Source organism: Coccomyxa subellipsoidea, assembly GCF_000258705.1.
Source record: "Coccomyxa subellipsoidea C-169, whole genome shotgun sequence".
NCBI classification, from domain to species: domain Eukaryota; kingdom Viridiplantae; phylum Chlorophyta; class Trebouxiophyceae; family Coccomyxaceae; genus Coccomyxa; species Coccomyxa subellipsoidea.
The window spans coordinates 483,610-499,848 of NW_005178033.1; the positions used below are offsets into that span (position 1 = coordinate 483,610).

Here is a 16,239-nt window from a genome sequence, read left to right on the forward strand (position 1 = left end):
GCGAAGCTTTTCAGGCAGACTGACGTGGAGCAACACTGACCCATCAGGGATGCTGAAGGCCATCACAGCCACATACGCTCGAGATGACGGGTGGACACACACCTGAGCTTTCGATTTCCTTAGTACCAATAAATTGAATCGTATCGAAACTCTGAACATTAGTCCGTTAGGACTCTTGAGTGTGAAGAATTCAGCCCAACTAGTGCTGATGTCTCCCGTGCGACCCGAACCAATCTTCCTATTTCGATCAAGGAAGCTTTTCTTGAGAATTCAACACCCTACTTCTTGGAAAAAATACGTCGCTCGATCCCTTCCCAAGCATGTGTGTTTTGTTGGTTCGGCACTTATGATACTTCCCTCCCCTGAATCCTTGTGTTCAGATAGAGTATTACCCTGTACCCTATGTTACGGCATTACGCCATCGCTGAGATGCTGAACTGGGGCGGCTCCTCTACAAGGTGCTCAGTGTGTGCATTGGCTTCTAGCCAAACTTTAGCAGTAGGAACTTTATTTGCCTGAGAGAGCTGCCTTGAGGCTCCAGGCACCATGGTGAAGTTCACAATAGAGCAGATCCGTGCCCTGATGGACTACAAGGACAACATCAGAAATATGTCTGGTACGCCCTGTTATAGGAGAGCTCCCTTAAGTTTTCTGTCTGTGCAATGCTTCGCCGAAATGTGAGCACCATTCTGACGTGTTTCTGTGCTGTGCTGCCCTGCAGTGATCGCTCACGTCGACCACGGTGAGCACCTTTTACTTACTGCCAATACAGATCGATTGTCCTGGATTGATTAGTACTTCTTCGGAGGCGGATATGTGGTTTTGGCAGTGTGTGTATTGCCTTGGGAGCATGCACGGCAGCGTGGGGTTTCTTTAGTATGGGATTCTAGGAATATTAAATTATGGTTCGTGTATATACTGAAGCTGTGTTTATGCACTCGTAGGCAAGTCAACTCTCACCGACTCTCTGGTCGCTGCTGCGGGTATTATTGCCATGGATAACGTAAGTCAGCTTCTCTGACCCTGCTGTTTGGTACCCATTCTCCTTATCCTGTCTCCTGACCACTTCCAGGGCTCTCACTATTGTTGCATAGCTATTATCCGCGGCTCACAGATTGCCTGTGAATCCCTTGCAGGCTGGCGATGCTCGCCTTACAGACACAAGACAAGACGAGCAGGACAGGTGTATCACCATTAAGTCCACAGGTGTGTTCCTACCAGAAGCTTGTGCGGAGCTCAACTGTAACGTCTCATGTGTCTTTGGACCTCTTTATGCCACTGAGATGTCATTGAACGCAATGCACATCCAGAAGTGCTCTGCTAACGCGTCTGCTGCTGCTCGTAGGGATCTCCCTGTACTACCAGATTGAGGACGAGAAGCTGAAGGGCTTCACTGGCCCCCGCGAGGGCAATGACTACCTCATCAACCTGATCGACTCCCCAGGGCACGTTGATTTCTCCAGTGAGGTCACAGCCGCCCTGCGCATCACTGACGGTGCCCTCGTGGTGGTGGACTGCGTGGAGGGAGTCTGCGTGCAGACTGAGACCGTGCTCAGACAGGTGTGATCAGCTTCTCTGGTCACATTGCATGCACGATGCAGCAGCACATTGCATGGTCCTGCGCTGCGCCTGGTCCCAACAGTTTGCATCCTACACAAGTGCATGGTCATGGATGCATGCATATCTGTTCCCAAGTCTGCAGGAAATGGCAGGATTTTATTCCTGCATCAAGAGCTGCTCCTCAACCTCGTTCTTGATTCTTTCAAGTCACCTTTCTCTGCACCCTCCCTGAGCAGCATGGTTCTGCTTTGCGCAGGCCCTGATTGAGCGTATCAGGCCGGTGATGACGGTGAACAAGCTGGACCGCTGCTTCCTGGAGCTCATGCTGGACGGAGAGGAGGCCTACAACGGCTTCCGCAGGACCATCGAGTCCGCCAATGTTATCATGGCCACCTACGCCGATGAGCTGCTGGGAGACACCCAGGTGTACCCCGAAAAGGGCACAGTCTCCTTCTCCGCCGGCCTCCACGGTTGGGCCTTCACCCTCACCGTCTTCGCCGACCTGTACGCCAAGAAGTTTGGCGTCGAGGTGAGCTTCCTGTGCTCTGCATGCAACTCCGCAACGCAATGCTCACCGACTAAAGCTTGAAGATGTGGTCCTGCTTGGATATACTGCAGTGCAAACTGACAGCTGTGCATGTGCCTGGGAAAGGACAAGCGACCCTACACCTGTCGATTGATTGCCTGGCACACTTTTGGCACTAGGTGCCAATCACCTATCCAAGTGGCACTGAACTTATGACTTGTGTCTTTTTCAGTGCCGTAAGGGAGGGTGGTGATTGAGACTGAGCAGAACTAATTTAGGATCACATTTTTTAAGTTTATGTGGCGGCGAGCAACGCGTTGGCGATGGCGATGGAATTTTTTACATTATTGTTTACCTGTGCAGAGGGTGAAGATGATGGAGAAGCTGTGGGGCGACAACTTCTTTGACCCCGCCACCAAGAAGTGGACCAAGAAGGATACCGGCGCCGCCTCCTGCAAGCGCGGATTTGTGCAGTTTGTGTACGAGCCCATCAAGACCATCATTGACGCCTGCATGAACGACAACAAGGTCAAGCTGTTCGCCATGACCGACAAGCTCGGCATCACCGGCAAGCTCAAGAAGGAGGACAAGGACCTGACCGGCAAGCCCCTCATGAAGAAGATCATGCAGTCGTGGCTGCCCGCCCATGAGGTATGCACCTCTCGCGCCTGCCTTTCCTCAGTGGCAAGTTTCAGTTTTTATCTTTGACTGCCACACGTCAAGTTCCCTCTTCTGTTGATGAAGTCTTGAGACTGCCGCATTATCTGTGATGCCAGAACAGATGCGCGGCATCGTTGCATTGTTTGGGGACAGCATTGTCTGCAAGCAGCAAATGTTAGAGCAAGAAAGTGTAAGGAGAAGTGTGTAGACTGAAGAGGTAGTGGTATGGGTATCTAAGCTTCAATTGAAAACTGGGGATGGGTTAATACTAAGTTCACCCTGCTGCAGGCCCTACTGGAGATGATGATCTGGCATCTGCCCTCCCCGGCCACTGCCCAGAAGTACCGCGTGGAGAACCTGTACGAGGGCCCTCTGGATGACCAGTACGCCAACGCCATCCGCACCTGCGACTCCAAGGGCCCCCTCATGCTCTACGTCTCCAAGATGATTCCCGCCTCCGACAAGGGCCGCTTCTTCGCCTTCGGCCGTGTCTTCGCCGGCACGGTACGTGGCCCAATCTTTCTCGCTGCTTAGAGGGGAGGCTGGCCTCCTGCACCTCTTGAGCATGTGCAGGGCTCCGCGCTGCTTGATGGGATTTTGCAATGGCCAGGCCCTGGATATTGAGCGGTTGGCTTGCATGAACAGGATATCTGCTCTGTGGTATCCTGCAGCGCAACCTCAGGTCCATGTTTGCATGAATTGAATGGGGGTAGTGGCTTCGTGCTGCAGGTGTGCACCGGTGCCAAGGTGCGCATCATGGGCCCCAACTTTATCCCGGGCCAGAAGAAGGACCTGTACGTCAAGACCGTGCAGCGCACCGTGCTCTGCATGGGCAGGCGGCAGGAGGCTGTCGAGGATGTGCCATGCGGTGAGTCCCCCAAGCTGACGTCCCCTTGCCTCCCCACATCACCTCACCACATATCTGCGAGATGGATTTGGAGTCGCAGTCTTTTTTTAAGCTATTCTTGTAAAAAAAAATGCTGCTCTGAATTGAGTCAATGAGCTCTTTGTTAAGGCTGTGGACTGAGGTCTTTTCCCTTGTAAGAATATCTTGAGGCACACCCTGAATTGCCTTGGGAGCCATGCTTATTGTGTAGGACAGACATCTGAAGCCTTGGATGTGTGCGCGCAGGTAACACCGTGGCTATGGTGGGTCTGGACCAGTTCATCACCAAGAACGCGACCCTGACCAACGAGAAGTGCGAGGACGCCCACCCCATCAAGGCCATGAAGTTCTCCGTGTCCCCCGTCGTGCGCGTGGCTGTCGAGCCCAAGAACCCCTCCGACCTGCCCAAGCTGGTGGAAGGTGTGCTGCCTTCTCTTCCCTCTTTCCATACCTTCTGTAAGCATGTGGTATCTTAGAGCTGCTTCCTATGCAGTCTCATGATGTGTGCGGTTTGTTGAGCAAGGGTTGTTCAGATTTATGCAATTGTTCGCCAGTGATCCCATATGTATGTATTGTGGTTGAGCTGTGGGTACTTAGTGTTGTGTACGGCATTGCCCTTAGTAAGTGCTGCAGTCTTGATGGGTTCTCATTCGCATGTTGTGCTGCATCAGGTCTGAAGCGGCTGGCCAAGTCTGACCCCATGGTCGTGTGCCAAATCGAGGAGACTGGAGAGCACATCATTGCCGGTGCCGGAGAGCTCCATCTTGAGATCTGCCTGAAGGACCTGCAGGTGTGCTGCAAGCCACATTGCATGCTGAGATACCTCCTCCTGCCTGGCGTTTAATCGTGGACAGTACAGGCGTCTTTTTGTGCTCCCCATTGCACGAACCGTGCAGAATGTGGCAATAAACTTTGGACTGCTGGCACTGCGCAGGATGATTTCATGGGTGGTGCTGAGATCCGCATCTCCGACCCTGTGGTGTCCTTCCGCGAGACCGTGTCTCAGATGTCCGACCACATCTGCATGTCCAAGTCCCCCAACAAGCACAACAGGCTCTACCTCCAGGCGCGTATTTCTCCTCATCATCCTTGCTGTTGTCAGCTGCCTTGTCTGTAACACATCTCTGCCTCTTAGAATCTAGCTACCCTCAAACCTGCAGGTCAGACTCTTTCATCATCGAGACGGAATAAAGTGGAGAATGCTCCATGCCTGTGCAACAGACAAAGCAAGACAATGTGCTGCAAGTCCTCGAGCATGCAACATAAATCATGAGAAACAACGGCTGCTAAGGGAAGCTATAAAACAAAAACAAATTTGGCACGTGTTTCTACTCGTGAGCACTGACACTTTGTTGCACTGCAACAGGCGCGCCCCATTGAGGATGGTCTGGCAGAGGCGATCGACGAGGGCAGGGTTGGGCCGCGCGACGACCCCAAGATCCGCTCCAAGATCCTGGCTGAGGAGTTTGGCTGGGATAAGGACCTTGCCAAGAAGATCTGGTGCTTTGGCCCTGACACCACCGGCCCCAACCTGCTCACGGACGTGACCAAGGGAGTGCAGTACCTGAACGAGATCAAGGACTCCTGCATTGCCGCCTTCCAGTGGGCCACCAAGGAGGGTGTCATGGCCGAGGAGAACATGCGCGGCGCTGTGTTCGAGGTCAGCCCGTCGTCCTTTTTCGCATGCTCATATCCTGCTTCTCTCGATGATTGCGCAGCTTTGCATGCATGCTTTTGCCACAGCTGCTTTGGCGGAAGTGGGGTTTCCAGAAGTTGCAGCGACTGTTGTGCAGACTCTGCTTGTGGGGCCACGGCGACTAGTATGTGTGTCAGGGGATATGGTCGACTTATTTTAATGCATTTTTTGGGTCAGCTGCTTACATGATATTTGCTGTGACAGGTGTGTGATGTGGTGATGCACGCTGACGCCATCCACCGTGGTGGCGGCCAGATCATCCCGACCTGCCGCCGCGTGCTTTACGCCTGCCAGCTCACTGCGCAGCCCCGCCTGTGCGAGCCCGTCTACCTGGTTGAGATCCAGGCCCCAGAGCAGGTAGACAGACTCTCCATTTCGCGTTTGACGTCAGTCCGGAGAATTTGAGGGTGTGTGCACTCTTGAAGCTGGTCGGCAAGCTGTTGGCGCCAGCAGACGCTGGTCCTGTTGTGTTTTCTTCTGCCCTGCCTGATACCTCCCCAGTTGCATGCATGGCAGAAGGGAAACTACCACGCTGGTCTGTGCTTTGCTGTCAGAAGTATTGTGAGGATTTATAGTTCCAATTGCTGGCGCGCTGAAGTCTGTCTGCTGTGAGCGCAGTCCCTTGGAGGAATCTATTCGGTGCTCAACCAGAAGCGCGGCCATGTGTTCGAGGAGGCCCAGAGGCCGGGCACGCCCATCTTCAACCTGAAGGCCTACTTGCCCGTCATCGAGTCCTTTGGCTTCACCGGCACCCTGCGCGCCGCCACCTCCGGCCAGGCCTTCCCCCAGTGTGTCTTCGATCACTGGGAGACCATGAGCCAGGTGGGCGCTCCTTCCCAACCCTTCCCCAGACTGCACTCCTGTCGTCTTGGACCTCTGCGCCTGTCCCAAAGCTTGTGCCAGCATGAAGGAGGCTGCAATGCTCATTTACTGGTTGACCATTGCCGACGAAATTCTGCACTGAGATGTCTATGAGGAGTGTCTGCAGTACAAGCTGCTGCGCCCAATATTGGTGGCAATAGCTAAGCGCAAGCAGCAATTGATAAGCACTGGCAGCTGTGCCATCAGAGTTCTGTAATGCTCTGAATGCAGGCCACTCTGCTGTTTGACATCTGCATACTGTACTGTTCTGACGGCAGCTGCTCTGCTATTCTGACGGCTCGATGCTATCTTCTGTTCTGTACAGGACCCGCTGTCGCCAGGCACCCAGGCCAACACCATCCTGCTGGACATCCGCAAGCGCAAGGGCCTCAAGCCCGAGCCCTCGGCACTCTCAGAATACGAGGACAAGCTCTGAGCAGCCACCGCTGCCCCTGTACAGGTCCTTTCCGTGCAGCTCTCCTCAGAGCCTTTTCCAGGCATTCTGTACTGTACTGTTTGTTCTGATCCTTTTCTGACCTCCGCCATTTTGAGCGATAGGGGCAGCAGCTGCCTCTCTGCCGTGACCTGTTCCTCATGCTTCTATGGCCGCTGAAATGGTTTAAGGCACGCAGGACTGGCCTGTCACTTCCGATCCTGTTCAAGCCATGTTCTGAGGGGTGTGCTAAGGAATCAAGGAGATGAGGTAATATATATTTTGACAGGTGCTTGGCTTTGCTTTGCAGGATCCTCTGAGCCCGGGCAATGCTGCTTCCGCGATCATCGATGGAATTCGCAAGCGCAAGGGCCTCAAGCCAGATGTGACGCCCCTCAGCGAGTTTGAGGACCGTCTCTGAACTTGGAGCTTTTATTTCGGCAGAGTCGCAGAATGGATTGGAGGTTTGAGTGGTTTTTGAGAGTTTGTCTTGGCCTGTGCGCCGCTGTAGCTGTGGTGCACAGGTGTCCCTACATCTGACTGTCCCAATTCGCCTGATCACCGTGAGAAATATCCCATCTTGTACTGTAAAACATCATGAGTCCATGGGGATTGTAGCTACCTGGGTGGTTTCCTGGAAAACAATCATGGCAGCGCATGCACACTTTTGCACCCGACTTTCAATAGCCTAGCTAGGCCAGGCCTGCCACAGTGCGCCTGCATTAAATGATCCACTGTAGAACACTGCACATAGATTTCTTCACCTCATATCGACCTGAATGTTCATATCAAGTTTTGTTCGACTTGCCTTGGGAACGTCTTTCATCAAATGCACGTCCCAGCACGTTGCAGCCGGCTAGCTTCTGGAACCAGGATCTTTGCATTTTCAAGATCTCGTCCACACCTGTCATTTGGTTCCCTCGATAGCCCCACATGAACAAGGCCGTCGTCGGCAGCGGCCCCGTCCGCAGCCTGCCCCATTCCAACCTCAGCTGGTCTTCCAGGAGGTGCGATCATCCAACCCAGCTTTCCCAGTTTTGTTTTCAAATGCATGTTCTGCCTAGATTCTGGAAGTCATTTTTCTTCAACGAATGGGACACTCATCTTGTTTTGTTGCACCGATTGATTGTTGCGCTTGCGGAAGGAGAAGTCTAGTAGAAACAGATGGGACAATATTCCTATGTTGAAGCATCCTGCAAACTTCAGGAGTTGTTATCTGAGGCTGTGTAAATTTTCCTAGCCGGAATAGAGTCGGAAGCGTGGTCGCCATGTCGTTGCGCCCAAGGATCCCAAGCACTCGCAGAAGCAGTGGGTGCAGGTGAGGAAAATCAGCCATGAGTCATCCTCACTTCGCTGTGAATCCGAGCCCAACCTAACTTTTATTCATGAGAAGAATATGCTTTCTTTGGAGTTGTGGTCTGACCTTATGCAAGGGAACGTCAGACAGTGGAGTCCTGCACCCAGTTTGACAAGGTCTGTGGGCAGCTGCAGGAGGCTGTGCGGCCCTTCCTCCACACGTTGGCCCTTTCTGCGAGGCCGCCGCTGGGGCATGGTTCCCCGTCACTCTGGCTATGGGACTATCGGTCTACATGTTCAACAAGTACCGGTAGCAGCAAAATGATGGTACCGGTACTTGTTGAACAGGTAGACCGATAATCCCAGAGCCAGTGTGAAGGGGAACCACGCCATAGCGGCGGCCTTGCAGAAAAGGTCCAGATTGTGGAGGAAGGGCCGCACAGCCTCCTGCAGCTGCCCACAGACCTTGTCAAACTGGTGGCCAGTGGCGCAGATGATTCCCCATCAGGAAAATTTGTCGCAGTCCTTGCAGGAGCAGGATTCACCTTGCTTTATGTCTCTCTGGGGCGTGAGATGGAAGTCATTGATGAGCTTGAGCGCTTGTAGATACGTTCAAGCTGGCAGCCATGGTGTTCTGTTGCATGAATGTACTTGTTTCTCTTGGTGTGGGATCAGGTCTTAAGAAAGAACATGGCTTGCACAAATAGATGTGTACGTGCCTGTGTACTAAAGTGTGCCGTGCATGCACGTGTGGGTTCCATGTGAGGTGGATGAGTAGCCTGGACTTGCTTTGCCTCGTGCATGTTGTGGCAGCTTAATGATGATCATGATGGAATCACAGCTGTTCTAGATTCAGGTTGAAAGCTATTTAAAACCAGGAGTGCCAAACTTGGCTGCAAGACAACCGTGCCAGCATGCATGTGACACATATGTGACTTCGACTGGGAACTAGCTGGAAAAGGCCTGACATCATCTCGCAAAATATTCAAGCATCAAAAGAATAACAGCACATGTTGCATGTCGCACTGTGGGCTCTTCACAAATCCTTTGATAGCGTCTCAGACTATCATCTTGATACACTGGTACATTGGCAACAAGTGGTGCTCACATTGCTGAGATATCTATTGAGGTGGAAGGTTCAAGAACTTGCAACATCACACAATGCAGTGGACAGGCAAAACTTTTGCCAGACTCAATCCTGCATGCACCCTGTGGACCGCTACTAACCCCCTCACCCCATTTCCTCCTTTCTGCACTGGCAGTGCGTTCATATGCCTGTCAGCAGGCTTACCATCACAGGGATCGCATCAGCCATTTACAGCACAATACGACAATGACCTGTTCCTTGCCAAACTCACAGCGGCCTCAGAAGGCATTGTCCACGGCGGGTGGGGTGCTGGACAGGAAGCCCCATGTGCCGGCAGCTGCCGCCAGGCTCCAGACGCCGATGACATAAGGCATCCAAGGTCCCGAGCTGCAGGGCGTCCACCAGGGGGCAAGTGTCAGCACATGCGCGAGGCCGATGAAGGATAGGCCCAGGTTGAGCGTCTTGAATGCCGGCGCCGCCAGCTGCCGCTTGTCTGCCGCCTCCTGCGTAGGGGAATTTAGGGGTGGGGTGTTAGCTGCAGCGGCTGGTGAAAGGGAGGCAGCCGGGGGACTCAGAGGCCAAAAGAAGCAACAGCCACTGGGGACGCCCCAGTGCAGTGGTAATTGGTGCCCTGTTGCTGTTCACTGACCCAGGACTGCGACAGAGCATCCACCGCCGCTGAACTGGGACACACCCAGTCCATGTATGTCTGAAAGGATCACTGCATTTCGTTCGCAAGCATGCAGGCTAAGTGTTCCGCATTGAGTGTTTGTATTTGTTGCAGAAATTCATTGCCATGATGTTGCAGCTGCCAATGTGAGCAGATGGACCATCAACAGCTTTAATGCCACCAACAACCGACCCATGGGCTTGCATGCATTCGTACCTATAGCCACTGTAACTTTTGCATGCATGCTTTGTTCCAAGCATGCATGACAGGTTGCGGCGCAGACCTTGAGGGAAAAGGTCCAGGCCGGCAGCATGAGCGCGGCGGCGCCGATGGCCTGCCACAGCAGGATGCATTCAGGGCTCTTGGCGTACGTCAGCACTCCAGTCAGCGTCGCCTCAGGCCGCACCAGGTACCCCGCAGCCGCCCCGAAGAACGCCACAGTCAGCATCGAGTACACCGCGCTCTTCACCCCCGTTATGTGCAGCAGCCGCCTGATGTCCACCACAAAGTTCTGCACGCAGCACCCGCTGTCAGCTCAACTTCGGACCCGTGCGGTTCATTTTTCCGGCGGCTGGGACCCTTCTCATCTTCCAATATACTCTGCCATTCCAAGCAAGCACCTCCCGACCTTCTTCCCGGTGACACCGGCAAGAATGACCCGAAATGCAAGCAGGGGAGGGGGTACTACTAATGCGGCCACTTGATCTCTTTATTCAATGCCATTCTTGGAAAATATCCAAGCTTGCGGGCACTGGCATGAAGAATGTGCCGAATGACACTCCAAGGATAATGGCAATGGCAACATCTCTGCTAATGATCACAAGATTGGAATACACCCCCGACACACGCCTGCTGCGGAGGAGATTGGAATGAAGGAGACTTGCCTTGAGCAGGTCGACGGGCTGCAGGTAGTGGCCGGAGGTGAGGGCGTAGAACCAGGCGGGGATGGTGGCGGCCGCGCTGCACTCTGCCGAGCCGATGACCAGGGCCCAGGGGCGCAGCAGCTCAAGGTTGGCGCTCATGACTGCCATGAGCGCTGCAGAGAAGGTGATGAGGCCCAGGTTGAGGCGCTGGTACACCGGCTTGTGCAGCTCCATCCGCTCTGCGCCCCCCTGCATGGCACACCGAGCAATACCGTCACCCTTGTCTGTTAATTGTTGCATCCTGTTCCTGCAAGAGGCAAGGTGCATCTGGAGACAAGCTGCAGGCGTGTGTCCTTGAAGATTCTTAGTTTGAGTCTTTAATTGAAGATGCTAGCACTGCCATGCATTGGAGATACTGTGCCATTGGATGGACGCATTTCTCTTATGTTCCTGTGAACAGATGGCTTCTTCCTTTTCTGGCCAAGACGATCTCATGTTTGACCTCCTGGCATCAGCAAGTGGGAGAGGATGTCCATCCAGCAGCAAAAGCTGCCTGGTAGATTTCAGAAAAGTATGAGTTGGAGCAAATCGGTCACCTTGAGGGCCCAGCAGGCGACAGCGGCTGCCAGGTAGCCTGTGCCCATCAGCTTGTGCAGAGGGATCTGCAGCACATTCAGGGGGTACGCAGTGGAGGCAAAGATCAGGTCCGCTGCCTGTGAAGACCAAAAAGCATACGTGAGAAGGATTTGCAGCTTCCTGTTACGACCTGTTACCAAATCATTGTGATAGGTGCACCTCAAATACAGGCACCTTGAGAGCAAGTGCGATTGATGGGGCTTACCACTTCAGGAGACACAAAGTGGGGCAGCGCAAGGATGACCTGCATTGCAGCAAGGGTGGCATAGACAGGCTTAGCCTCTGCTGGAGTCACTGGATAGTCTGCGCAAGCACAGAAAGCTGAGACGTTGGCAAGCAAAGAGAATTGAAAATGAAAGGAAAGGTGGTTTGGGAAGGCAGAACTCCTGCCAATTGGCTCTGCATCCTCTCTCTTGGCGGAAATATGGAAATTTCGCTGGTGCGTCCGCCTGCTGGGTGTCGTCAGCAGGCTGGTGCCAGTGAACGCTGCATCACCAGTGAGATACTGATGCGCTTGAAGCCTGGGGAATGTGGCCTGCGACTTCCACAGAGAGATGACTAATAGGTATTTCTTCGCGTTGGAATCAGATACTGAAAGCTTGGAAATGGCAGTCAAGGCAAGAACTGCACTCGATGCATTGCGTTCTGTGCTTCGTCATCATCTATATTGGATGAAAATGTAGGACGCTGGTTATGTACGACGATGCGCACGGCTTTGTAATATTACCTGCTTATTGAAACATCTCTTTGCTTCTTTTCGATCGACGTGCACGCTTGCAGATGAGGCTGGCAGGCTTGCAGCAGCTAATCGGGAAGCTCCGCAGGCGGGCCTGAGCGAGCTGCCCTGTAGTGCAGTCACCTGGCCAGCACTGATCGACTTGCTTGAAAGCATGGCGGCAGCTCGTCTGAGAAAAGCGTGCATCTTGCAGCTATCCGTCCTGAAACAGCGCTGGGCCAAAAATAGCTGCTCCTTAGGGGATTCGCATTGTCGACACCCTCGCTATTCCATCAGTGACCCCCATAGGGCATGCATGCCCTTGCTTGAGCTGCTCAAGTTGAGCAATTAGAAGCCTTGCCATGGTCATAAAATTGCCATATAAAATATCTGTAGGCTCAAAACACATTCCTACAGTATTGGAACGGGCAGTCTGCGAATGCTCACAAGCACAAGACTCGTCTTCATCGTGTATCATGCAGATTTCCCCAATCCTTGCTACGTTGTGATCATGATGAACTCCTGCCACAGAGGTCCTTTTATGGACAGTGACACAAGAGTTGTCCACTCCTTGGCGCTTTTAAAGCCAACCTGGTCATTCAAGAGTCACTTAAAACTGTTGATGCAAGCTCAGGCCTACACACAAAACTTCTAAGACGCTACAACTTCAGCATGCAAGACAACCCTTCTATCCAACTTCTGGCTCACAGACATTCTGGCTCAGATGGGTCCTGGCTTGTTGACCGGAGCACTGTAGGTGCCCACAGCAAAGGCGGCTGCCCAGGTGCCCAGGACATAGGGCATGACTGGCCCAGAGTAGCCATGCAGCCACCAGGGAGCCAGCACCACCAGGTGGGCCAGTCCAGTCAGCGCCAGACCCATGTTCAGGTCCACGAACTGCGGCTTGTTCAGCACTCCCTCATCCGCAGCTTCCTGGCAGCCGCACAGAAAGACTCACTTGACAGTCCAGTTATGCTGAAATGAAAATTTTCTCAAGCTATCCAGCACACATGTCTCCCCTGGGGTGAGGAATGCAACTGGGGTGCAGAGTCCGTCGTTCTGCTGCCCCCAATATCTCGGGCTATTGACTCAAGAGTCAACACTTCACTTTGGTAAGTCAAGATATGCAGCAGACCATGCTCATGTATAAGAGCAAGGGATTGCGAGTTTTTGATGCTGGCAAGACAGCACCTGCATTCTCCAGACAGCATTGTGCGCACAAATGACCTCACACTCACGGATGGGCAGCAAGAGCAGCACCGTCCACCCCATTTCTGGGTATTACCCTTCCGGCATTTGTCTAATACTTTCAATGCAGCAGCACACAGCGCTCGATGGCAATATTCCAATCATGACAATGACTGCCATATTTCTGGTGAGTTACCTTGAGGTTGTATGTCCAGGTGGGCAGCATGAGCAGCGCAGCGCCGAGGGAACGCCACAGCATGACAGCCTCCGGCCCCTTGGCGTACGGCAGCACATTGTGCAGGCTTTCCTCCGGCGCGATCACATAGCCGGCACCGGCCCCCAGAATTGCCACTGTCAGCGCTGAGTAAGCGGCGCTCTTCGCCCCCCGCACCTGCATCAGGTTTCCCATGTCGCGCATAATGCCCTGCAGCCAAACGTCACACGCTCACAAATCAGTCTGACCAGCATTCTCAGGATGTAAGGCTCTTCGAAAGTTTCGTTGTAATGCCTAATATATTTGCATGGGGTTCTCATGAATGTGTTTGTAAATGTGGGTTCCATGCAGCTTAAATTTGTGTTGATTAAAGTATCCTGGCGATCACATTTCTGCGCCTTTTCTCAGCATGTTACAATTGCTTTCAGCCATCTCTTCCTGCCATCGACACAGCTCTTGATTGCTGTCACCACTGCAGCACCAGCATCGCAGAAGTGCTGGCACTATATTGAAGAAGACAGAGAGGATCACCTCGGCAATGGGTCCAGGATGCAGCCCGTGCCGAGAGGTCTGGGAGTAGTAGAATGCCGGGACAGCGGCAGTGATGCCGGCCACGGCGGCGGCTGTGAGCGCAGCGGCCGGGCGCAGCATTTCCCAGTGAGTTGCACTGACGCCCAGAGTTGCCACCGCGAAGAAGCTCAGGCCCAGGTTCAGGCGCTGGTACTCCGGCCTGTGCAGCTGCCTGTTGTCCGCACCGCCCTGCTCACAGAACCTCCAATCATGTCGCATTCTTGTGCTTGTTAGGCCGCCCGATGCTGAGAAGCTGTTCGCCAAACTGGGGACGCCAGAAAATGGCCTGCCCAAATGTGATTCGAGATGCAGATTGGGGAGCTTGACACCCCCAGAAGCCAATGAAAAGTGGGGAATTAGTACGGTCTGGTCAACCAAGGCCTGCATTCTGACCATCTCTAGCTGCATGGTTTCTAGTCCTAGGGACCAGGTGAGTCAGTCACGACCCAAATTTCCAGTGTGCAAATTGTTCGCAACAGGCTTGCAAGCACAGCAGGGCACAATTACACGCAGCAAATGGGCTGCTCCTGCTGGCATGGCATGTGCAATAGACGTACATTGAATTTGAGCAATAATTCCAGTTCTGCATCGTATAACAGCACCGGATCATTGCATTTCAAGGCATGTGCCCTCAGCAGGATGGGCAGAGCTGAATCAGTGGTCAGGACATTGTTGAACATTGGATGTCAGTTGTGGGCAGCTTGAAATGCATGGGTAGCTTGCTTACCCTCAGCACTCGGGCGGTCCATGCAGCGGCAAGGTGGCCAGCGCCCAGCAGCCGGTGCAGGGGGGACAGGGCCGCGTCGTAGGGGCAGATTGGAGACGCAAAGATGAACTCTGCCGCCTGCGGAATTGAATACTCAGTGTTCACGAGAACATGCTGCCCCTGCCTAGAAGGCAAGATAAGTCTGCACACAGACTGCAGGTAAAAGCTGCCACATGTCCTACCCCTTGTTGCAACGGGATCCAAGTAAGACCCCACCAACCATGATCCACACTTGCACCAGTGAAATCCCAGCGAGCTTGCATGGGGTAGGAGCAGGCAAGATTGCTGGCATTCATTCATCTACGCTGGTAGTGGAGGGTTCATTGCATAAGGAACAGCTGTGTGACGAAGGGAGGGAGGGTGCACAGTGGCTCACCATGTGAGGAAACGCCAGGTGGGCCAAGCCCAGAGCACCATGCATGCCTGACAGAGCTGCAAATGCTGATCTTGCGACACCTGGTGAGACAGCTTCGCCTGTCACCAGAAGGCCGCATTTCACTGATCTGAAACAGGGATAATTAATTAGATGCAGATCTTTGTGTTGATAAAGCAAGGTGTGAGTTGTTTCCGCGCGCACCAATTGTCTCTGCAGTGGCCTGGCTGGTATCCTCTGCTTTGCGCTTCAGGGACTCAGCTGTTTCATGTGCCTTCTCCTGTGCTGCATCCTTCGTCTCCTTGGTTTTATTTTTCATCTCTTCTGCTTTCTCCTTGGTGGTCTCAGCTGCCTGTGCAGCTTTCTCTCTGACTGCATCAAGAGTCTCCTTGCCTGTCTCCTTGGTTTTGTCTTTCATTTGCTCCGCTGTCTGCTTGGTTGCATGAGCTGTCTGGGCCAACCTATCTCTGGCTGCCTCAAGAGTCTCTTTGCCTGCCTCCTTGGCTCCCTCAGCTGTCTGCTTGGTGGCCTCAGCTGCCTGTCCAGCTTTCTCTCTGGCTGCGTCAAAAGTTTTCTTGCCGGTCTCCTTGGCCCCCTCGGCTTTCTGCTTGGTGGCCTCAGCTGCCTGTCCAGCTTTCTCTCTGGCTGCATCAACAGTATCTTTGCCCGCCTCCTTGGCTCCCTCAGCTTTCTGCTTGGTGGTCTCAGCCGCCTGTTCAGCTTTCTCTCTGGCTGCATTCAGCGTTTCTTTGGTTGTGTCCTTGACTGTGCCACCCGATGTCCTTGCCTCCTCCTTTGCGGCATCCATGGCCTCTTTCGTGGCCTCTTGGGCTGCGCCAGCTGCCTCTTTTGCTTTTTCGCGAGCGGCATCCGCCTTCTCCCTCTCGTTGCTGCCAAAGCTTGCAGCAGCGAAGCCCCTCTGCAAGTTCACCTGAACACCACAGAGCAGCGTCACGAGAGACACATGCCTTGAGGATGAAAGAAGAGGGTGAAAGAAGAGTGTCCACGTGAACAGTCAAAGTATATTCATCAAGAAACACGACTCACTCATCTGATGCGTGTGTCCCTGCCACTTGATCTCGATGGCGAATACATCCGGGCATGCATCGGGAACAATCATTGAAGAAGACCAGCTGGCAATCTCACCTTCAATGTGCTGCGAGCTGGATTGTGTCTTGTGTCAGGTATTCGCAGCCCAGACAACGCGTGTCTGCCGGGAACGATGACTATGCTCCTAGA

The 16,239-nt window shown here is 53.4% G+C and overlaps 2 protein-coding genes across 2 annotated transcripts; one reads left to right on the forward strand and one right to left on the reverse strand.

Moving 5' to 3' along the window:
* Positions 1-478: 478 nt before the first annotated feature.
* Positions 479-7,227, forward strand: COCSUDRAFT_24151 (elongation factor 2). Its single transcript, XM_005646669.1, has 18 exons — positions 479-616; positions 722-742; positions 945-1,003; positions 1,137-1,206; positions 1,346-1,560; positions 1,817-2,089; positions 2,450-2,737; positions 3,035-3,250; positions 3,476-3,614; positions 3,879-4,052; positions 4,304-4,422; positions 4,567-4,702; positions 4,864-4,868; positions 4,999-5,292; positions 5,533-5,685; positions 5,947-6,150; positions 6,515-6,649; positions 6,933-7,227. Exons 1-17 carry the CDS (start codon positions 547-549, stop codon positions 6,623-6,625), a joined length of 2,547 nt encoding a protein of 848 aa, XP_005646726.1. The 5' UTR covers positions 479-546; the 3' UTR covers positions 6,626-6,649; positions 6,933-7,227.
* Positions 7,228-9,283: 2,056 nt separating this feature from the next.
* On the reverse strand, positions 9,284-11,424 carry COCSUDRAFT_42558 (hypothetical protein; the record flags this gene model as incomplete). The annotated part of the gene is made up of 6 exons (XM_005646670.1): positions 9,284-9,508; positions 9,959-10,186; positions 10,304-10,362; positions 10,556-10,787; positions 11,135-11,251; positions 11,380-11,424. The coding sequence occupies 6 exons, from the start codon at positions 11,422-11,424 to the stop codon at positions 9,284-9,286; spliced, it is 906 nt and encodes a 301-aa protein (XP_005646727.1).
* Between the last annotated feature and the right edge of the window lie 4,815 nt (positions 11,425-16,239).